Source organism: Capra hircus, unplaced genomic scaffold (genome assembly GCF_001704415.2).
Source record: "Capra hircus breed San Clemente unplaced genomic scaffold, ASM170441v1, whole genome shotgun sequence".
NCBI lineage: Eukaryota > Metazoa > Chordata > Mammalia > Artiodactyla > Bovidae > Capra > Capra hircus.
The window spans coordinates 10,031-18,600 of NW_017201866.1; the positions used below are offsets into that span (position 1 = coordinate 10,031).

An 8,570-nucleotide genomic window follows, 5' to 3' on the forward strand; every position below is an offset into this window, starting at 1 on the left:
CCCCATAGACGGCAGCCCACCAGGCTCCCCTGTCCTTGAGATTCTCCAGGTAAGAACACTGGAGTGGGTTGCCATTTTGGACGCACCCATAGGCTTCGCACTCCTGGCCTTGAGGTCTTGCCTTCTGCGCCCAGCTTACTGCACCTTGCCCTCACCCTCAAGCCAGCTCCAAAGCATATCCATGGTTTCTATCACATCCACCCCCACCTGCCGCAGATTTCTATCATGCTCCCTCTATGAGAGGATGCACAGCCTCTGCTCCAGCACCTCCAGCAGAGGAAGCTCAGTGCTGCCCAGATCAGCTGGGCAGCATCGGGGTGGAGAGTAGGGTAAGAGGAGGCTGCCCATTCTGCTTCCAAATGGGTTTCACTGAAAGCCTGTTTTCTGTTACCCTCTCCCATTCAAGCCTCATCTTGTCCAACTTCACCCAAGACTTCACTGTCTCTCCAAGGAGGTTTGGGAAAGAAGAAAGGTCACCATCTTTTCAGTTACTCCTCTGTATCACTCCACACTCAGCACAGACTCCTTCCTCAGCCTTCTGAAACACCTTTGGGACACACCAGCAACAATCTGCCTCTCAACTATTCTCTTTCTTGCCTGGAGAATCCCAGGGACGGGAGAGCCTGGTGGGCTGCCGTCTATGGGGTCGCACAGAGTCGGACACAACTGAAGCGACTTAGCAGTAGCAGCCAACCCATCAACCATTCTAGTCCAATCTGTGAGCATTTCTGACTACAGCGCTGGGAGATAGGCACTGTGTTGTGTTCATTCTGCCACAAGAGAAACAAAAGGCAAAGAGGATCGAAGTGACATGTCCACAGTCACCCAGGCATTGCATGACTCTTTACTGTTCAGCCCTGTGTCACAGGTGGGACCATAATGTAGTCAGATTTCTTATGGCTATATAGGGAATAGTTTTGAGGGGAGATCTGAAAGCAGAGTGACCACTTCAGAAAAAGTCCCATCAGTCTAGGTGATGTAGGCTTCATTAAGACAAGTGGTTGCTAAAGAGGAGGATGCTTAACATAATTCAGGTAATGCTTAACATAAAAATCTCTAAGACAGTAAGTCAAAGGATTGGGGTGGGGTAAAGGAGGGAGGATCCAGGAATGAATCACCAGGTTTCTTTTTTATGCGGATTATGGGGGGAGACACCAGCTGAGATTTGAATTCAGGAGGAAGTACCGGTTGTCGGTTGTCGGATAAAGTGGGTGGTGGCTGGTGTTGAGGGCATTTCATTTTGTACTGCGAAGTTATTTGACTTATCCAGGTCACACAGTGAGTGACTCACAGAAATGCTCACAGATTGGACTAGAATGGTTGATGGGTTGGCTGCTACTGCTAAGTCGCTTCAGTTGTGTCCTACTCTGTGCGACCCCATAGACGGCAGCCCACCAGGCTCCCCTGTCCTTGAGATTCTCCAGGTAAGAACACTGGAGTGGGTTGCCATTTTGGACGCACCCATAGGCTTCGCACTCCTGGCCTTGAGGTCTTGCCTTCTGCGCCCAGCTTACTGCACCTTGCCCTCACCCTCAAGCCAGCTCCAAAGCATATCCATGGTTTCTATCACATCCACCCCCACCTGCCGCAGATTTCTATCATGCTCCCTCTATGAGAGGATGCACAGCCTCTGCTCCAGCACCTCCAGCAGAGGAAGCTCAGTGCTGCCCAGATCAGCTGGGCAGCATCGGGTGGAGAGTAGGGTAAGAGGAGGCTGCCCATTCTGCTTCCAAATGGGTTTCACTGAAAGCCTGTTTTCTGTTACCCTCTCCCATTCAAGCCTCATCTTGTCCAACTTCACCCAAGACTTCACTGTCTCTCCAAGGAGGTTTGGGAAAGAAGAAAGGTCACCATCTTTTCAGTTACTCCTCTGTATCACTCCACACTCAGCACAGACTCCTTCCTCAGCCTTCTGAAACACCTTTGGGACACACCAGCAACAATCTGCCTCTCAACTATTCTCTTTCTTGCCTGGAGAATCCCAGGGACGGGAGAGCCTGGTGGGCTGCCGTCTATGGGGTCGCACAGAGTCGGACACAACTGAAGCGACTTAGCAGTAGCAGCCAACCCATCAACCATTCTAGTCCAATCTGTGAGCATTTCTGTGAGTCACTCACTGTGTGACCTGGATAAGTCAAATAACTTCGCAGTACAAAATGAAATGCCCTCAACACCAGCCACCACCCACTTTATCCGACAACCGACAACCGGTACTTCCTCCTGAATTCAAATCTCAGCTGGTGTCTCCCCCCATAATCCGCATAAAAAAGAAACCTGGTGATTCATTCCTGGATCCTCCCTCCTTTACCCCACCCCCAATCCTTTGACTTACTGTCTTAGAGATTTTTATGTTAAGCATTACCTGAATTATGTTAAGCATCCTCCTCTTTAGCAACCACTTGTCTTAATGAAGCCTACATCACCTAGACTGATGGGACTTTTTCTGAAGTGGTCACTCTGCTTTCAGATCTCCCCTCAAAACTATTCCCTATATAGCCATAAGAAATCTGACTACATTATGGTCCCACCTGTGACACAGGGCTGAACAGTAAAGAGTCATGCAATGCCTGGGTGACTGTGGACATGTCACTTCGATCCTCTTTGCCTTTTGTTTCTCTTGTGGCAGAATGAACACAACACAGTGCCTATCTCCCAGCGCTGTAGTCAGGACTGAGTGATCCATGTACAATTGAATAAGACAGATCCTGGTAGAGAATAGTTGAGAGGCAGATTGCTGCCGCTGTGTCCCAAAGGTGTTTCAGAAGGCTGAGGAAGGAGTCTGTGCTGAGAGTGGAGTGATGCAAAGGAGTAATTGAAAAGATGGTGACCTTTCTTCTTTCCCAAACCTCCTTGGAGAGACCAGTGAAGTCTTGGGTGAAGTTGGAACAAGATGAGGCTTGAATGGGAGAGGGTTACAGAAAACAGGCTTTCAGTGAAACCCATTTGGAAGCAGAATGGGCAGCCTCCTCTTACCCTACTCTCCACCCCGATGCTGCCCCAGCTGATCTGGGCAGCACTGAGCTTCCTCTGCTGGAGGTGGCTGGAGCAGAGGCTGTGCATCCTCTCATAGAGGGAGCATGATAGAAATCTGTGGCAGGTGGGGTGTGGATGTGATAGAAACCATGGATATGCTTTGGAGCTGGCTTGAGGGTGAGGGCAAGGTGCAGTAAGCTGGCGCAGAAGGCAAGACCTCAAGGCCAGGAGTGCGAAGCCTATGGGTGGGTTCCAATGCTGCTTCAGCCAGTGAGGGGCGTGGTAGCTTAACTGAAAGAAAGCCAATTGCATTAGGAGAACTCAGTCATGTGAATTTGTTTTTTCATTTCAACTTAATATCATCTTTTGTAAGTATGAAATATGGCATGAGGTTTCTCTGCTTGAGCCGGATATGCCCATGCCTTACATTCCAGGTATATTTTGTAAATATTTTCCCCTATTACCTCTGTGCTCTCCACCAAGCGCCTCCTCAAGCCCTCATACTGCCCTCTGCCCCTCACCCTAGGGCCATGAGCCATGGAATTGGCCGTTTAGGGCAGCAGGAACCTGTTGTTCAGAAGTCGGTGACCTTCGAGGATGTGGCTGTGTACTTCACCCAGACGGAGTGGGATGGCCTGTCCACTGCACAGAGGGCACTGTACAGGGATGTGATGCTGGAGAACTATGGGAATGTGGCTTCTCTGGGTAAGCACTTTCTTCCCCCGGGGCTCAGACTGCTTATTAGGGTTTCCTGGCTTCCTTTCCCTTTACTGGTTGCAAGGGGCTTCTGGTAATCCTTCACAGAGTAGGAACCCAGGAGCTGATTCCTAATCCCCTAGACCAGGGGTTGCTGGGAAGGGATGAACCCTAAGCCCTTTTGGGGCCAATATAGGACTCTGCTGGGACTGGCATGCACTCTTGATTCACCCTATAGGCTGTTCTGGATACAGAGAGGAAAAAAAGTAACCCTGTTCTGCGGTATTACCTTCAGGTTCCCCCTCACCCAACCTGCATCTCTTGAGTCTTTCTAGGAATCTCAGTGTACTTGGAATATTATTTAGGCCATGGTCAAAAAATGGTATCTGTCCCTTTAGGCAGAATGTCTTTATTTGCCCTGCATGAAGTGTCTCAGTCTGGCCCTGCCCAAATCCTCCCACATCTTCTCAAGCTTCTGCCTCCCACCCCACCCTACACATACACTTCCTACCCACCCACCCCACCCCCTTTCCCATAGTTCTTAGGCACAGGACCCCCCTAGGGCTCATTCCTTCTCTCCCATTATTGACACAATCTGAGAAGAGGTTTAGGAATCAGCTGTGGGAGATTATTCACCTGCCTTTCCTTTTTCCTTTCCCTGAAACAGGATTTCCCCTTCTCAAACCTGCCGTGATCTCACAACTGGAGGGAGGAGGTGAACTGGAGGGCCCATCTCCACTGGCCTCTGGAGCAGGCACGGGCCCCAGGGCCTCTGGACTGGTAAGGGAGGCACACATTGCCCTTATGCTGGAAAGTAGTTTAACCTTTTAGGAAGAAAGTCAACTTCAGCAACATAGAAGCATGCCATGTTTCTTGGCCAGGTGTACAGAGTAACATTTAAATAAATTTTGATTTCTAGAGATAGGAACATTTGAGACCTTTCTATTTTTGTAGTTCGCTATTTCTTTATAATTCCAAGAACAGATCTTTTTTCGAATGCTTCATTCTAATTCTTTTCAATCCTAATTTTGTTATCTACCTTTCTGAAACTAAAGGAATGGATTCAGTACTTCTTTGGGTCCTTGCTATTTTCTATGCACTATACACTTAATATGAAGGCTACAGAATTAAGTCTTTTAACCTAGGCTTTGGAGTAGACTTTCTCAGATCCAGTCCTAACTGTGCTACTTCATAGTTGTGTGACTTTGAGCAGGTCTGTTATTTGTCTTCTCTAAATCTGCTGGATCATGAAAAAGCAAGAGAGTTCCAGAAAAACATCTATTTCTGCTTTATTGACTATGCCAAAGCCTTTGTCTGTGTGGATCACAATAAACTGTGGAAAATTCTGAAAGAGATGGGAATACCAGACCACCTGACCTGCCTCTTGAGAAATCTGTATGCAAGCCAGGAAGCAGCAGTTAGAACTGGACATGGAACAACAGACTGGTTCCAAATAGGAAAAGGAATACGTCAAGGCTGTATATTGTCACCCTGCTTATTTAACTTATGTGCAGAGAACATCATGAGAAACGCTGGACTGGAAGAAACACAAGCTGGAATCAAGATTTCCGGGAGAAATATCAATAACCTCAGATATGCAGATGACACCACCCTTATGGCAGAAAGTGAAGAAGAACTCAAAAGCCTCTTGATGAAAGTGAAAGAGGAGAGTGAAAAAGTTGGCCTAAAGCTCAACATTCAGAAAATGAAGATCATGGCATCCAGTCCCATCACTTCATGGGAATTAGATGGGGAAACAGTGGAAACAGTGTCAGACTTTATTTTTTGGGCTCCAAAATCACTGCAGATGGTGATTGCAGCCATGAAATTAAAAGACGCTTACTCCTTGGAAGAAAAGTTAGACCAACCTAGATAGCGTATTCAAAAGCAGAGACATTACTTTGCCGACTAAGGTCCATCTAGTCAAGGCTATGGTTTTTCCTGTGGTCATGTATGGATGTGAGAGTTGGACTGTGAAGAAGGCTGAGCGCCGAAGAATTGATGCTTTTGAACTGTGGTGTTGGAGAAGACTCTTGAGTCCCATTTGCTTCCTAGTGCTGTCAATACTTGCCATCCCTTGTTGCCACATGTTGGATTCTGTGCCTTTTCCTTCTTAAGCAATTTCTATTTTTATTAACAGAAACTGCAAAGTGTAGTAAAATATGATGTGATAGAAGGAATGTTGATCTGGCAGATAAGACCTAGAATTTTGTCCCACTGCTGTTATTCTTAACCTTCTTGTTATTGGCTATTGGTTTAGAGACTGGTGATCTTTAAAAATCATTACTTTACTATTTGTAATATTTGCACCTGCTCAAAAACAGTACCAAAAGTGCATAAGTGGGAGCAGTGGGAAGTTTCCCGAAATTCCTGTGCCGGTTTGTTCAGTTTCTTGTGTACTCTTGCAGGAGATTTCTAGCCATGTTCAAATAGACGTATGTTGGCCCTTTTCACTTTCTGTACACAAATGGAAGATATTTTACATACCATATCTCACGTTGTTTTTCCAGTAAACAATGTATCTGACATCTTTTCACATCAGCACACATGGGTTTATTTCATTTTTTTAAGTAAGTATATATTATTCCAGCTTTAGATTCTTTGGCCCAATCTGGTGATTTTTAAAGAGCGCTCTCGATTACTTTGATCATGTATTCTGTTTCCAACATGATGGTTCTTACATGATATTTTATGTTTTGTTTTTTTATATTAGATATTGATATCCAGACTGACAATAACTTGACAGAAGAAATGTATGAAGAAAAATATAATATATCACATGAACTTCAGAGGAACTCTTTTCAGGAAACAGACTTTTCAGAAACCTATATCCTAGAGAAAAAGCAGGAGGTCCACTCAGCAGGAAGTGTGAAGAAAAAAAACAATGTCATTGACGGGATGGTGAAAGACAGTACTAGCCCAATGGAGGAGTGTTTCTTTAGTCAGAATCCAAATTTGAATCAGTGTCATACCATCTCCACTGGAGAGCAGCCCCCTGAGTGTACAGGACGGGAGAAAGCCTTCAGCTTGGACACAAAACTTATTCAACAGGAAATAATTAATTCTGGGGAAAGACCTTTTAAATGTGAAGAATTAATGGAAAACTTTAGCTATAATTCTCAACTTAATCAGGGTCAAGATAGCTACACTGGAGAGAAGCCCCATCAGTATAAGGAGTGTGGCAAAGCCTTTAGCATCAGTGCAAAATTAATTTGGCATCAAAGACTTCACAGTGGGGAGAAGCCCTTCAAATGTGTAGAGTGCGGTAAAAGCTTCAGTTACAGTTCCCATTATATTACACATCAGACAATCCACAGTGGGGAGAAGCCCTATCAGTGTAAGGTGTGTGGAAAAGCCTTCAGTGTTAACGGGAGTCTCAGTAGGCATCAGAGAATCCATACAGGAGAGAGGCCCTATCAGTGCAAGGACTGTGGGAGCAGCTTTAGCTGCAGTTTCTGCGTATATCATACATCAGAGAATCCACACTGGAGAGAAACCTTATGAGTGTAATGACTGTGGGAGAGCTTTCAATGTTAATGCAAAATTAATTCAACATCAGCGGATCCACACTGGAGAGAAACCTTATGAATGTACTGAGTGTGGGAGAGGCTTCAGGTGCAGTTCCCAGCTTAGGCAGCATCAGAGCACCCACACTGGAGAGAGGCCCTTTCAGTGTAAGGAGTGTGGAAAGGCCTTTAGTAGTAATGCAAAACTCATTCAGCATCAAAGAATTCACACAGGGGAGAAACCCTATGAGTGTACTGAATGTGGAAAAGCCTTTGGCGTCAAAGGGAAATTAATCCAGCACCAGAGAATCCACACGGGTGAGAAACCCTATGAGTGTAAAGAATGTGGCAAAACCTTCAGGTGTAACTCCCAGCTTCGGCAGCATCTGAGAATCCACACCGGGGAGAAGCCCTACGAGTGTAATGAGTGTGGAAAGGCCTTCAATGTTAATGCAAAGTTAATGCAGCATCAGAGGATTCACACTGGGGAGAAACCCTTTGAATGTAATGAGTGTGGGAAATGCTTTACTTCTAAAAGAAACCTACTTGATCATCACCGAATCCACACTGGAGAAAAGCCCTACCAATGTAAGGAATGTGGGAAAGCCTTTAGCATCAATGCCAAACTAACTAGGCATCAGAGAATACACACTGGGGAGAAACCTTTCAAGTGTATGGAATGTGAGAAAGCATTCAGCTGTAGTTCTGACTATATTGTGCATCAGAGAATCCATACTGGAGAGAAACCCTTTCAGTGTAAGGAGTGTGGAAAAGCCTTCCATGTTAATGCTCATTTAATTCGGCATCAAAGAAGCCACACTGGGAGAGAAACCCTTCAGATGTGTGGAGTGTGGCAAAGGCTTCAGCTATAGTTCTGACTGTTTATACATCAGACAGTACATACTTGGAAGAAACCTTTGTGTGTAAGTGTGTGGGAAAGCCTTCAGGTTTAGCTTCCAACTTAGTCAGCATCAGAGCATCCACAGTAAAGAAAAAGTCTTAATGAAAGGGATGTAGAAAATTGTCAGCATTAATGTTGAACTGGATCAAGTGTCCTCAGATTCACCTGTGGAAAACCCTGAAAGGGAAATTAATATGGCCAGTCTTCATACGGAAACAGATCTTTTTCATTTTACTCAATTTTAAATCAAGAATGATGACCAGTTTTCAAATAACATCCAAAAATAAATAGTTTGGTTTATACCAACAACCAACAGAAAATATAAATGAAGGAAAATATTCCATTCCCAATAGCATCAAGAAGAGTCAATTTTCTGGGTATAAACTTATTATGTAGGACTTATGTGGAGAACTTACAGATCTTCACTGAGGGCCACAGAAGGGAAGTGAAGTGGAAGAGAGCAATACTTTCTTCTTAATAGAAAAACACTTTTA

The 8,570-nt window shown here is 45.2% G+C and overlaps 1 protein-coding gene across 1 annotated transcript; it reads left to right on the top strand.

Moving 5' to 3' along the window:
* The first annotated feature begins 4,338 nt into the window (after positions 1–4,338).
* On the top strand, positions 4,339–8,048 carry LOC108635065 (zinc finger protein 23-like). Its single transcript, XM_018045364.1, is given in 3 exon segments — positions 4,339–4,449; positions 6,383–7,122; positions 7,124–8,048. Coding segments are annotated over 2 exon segments (1,626 nt in total). The 5' UTR covers positions 4,339–4,449; positions 6,383–6,420; the 3' UTR covers position 8,048.
* Positions 8,049–8,570: the final 522 nt, after the last annotated feature.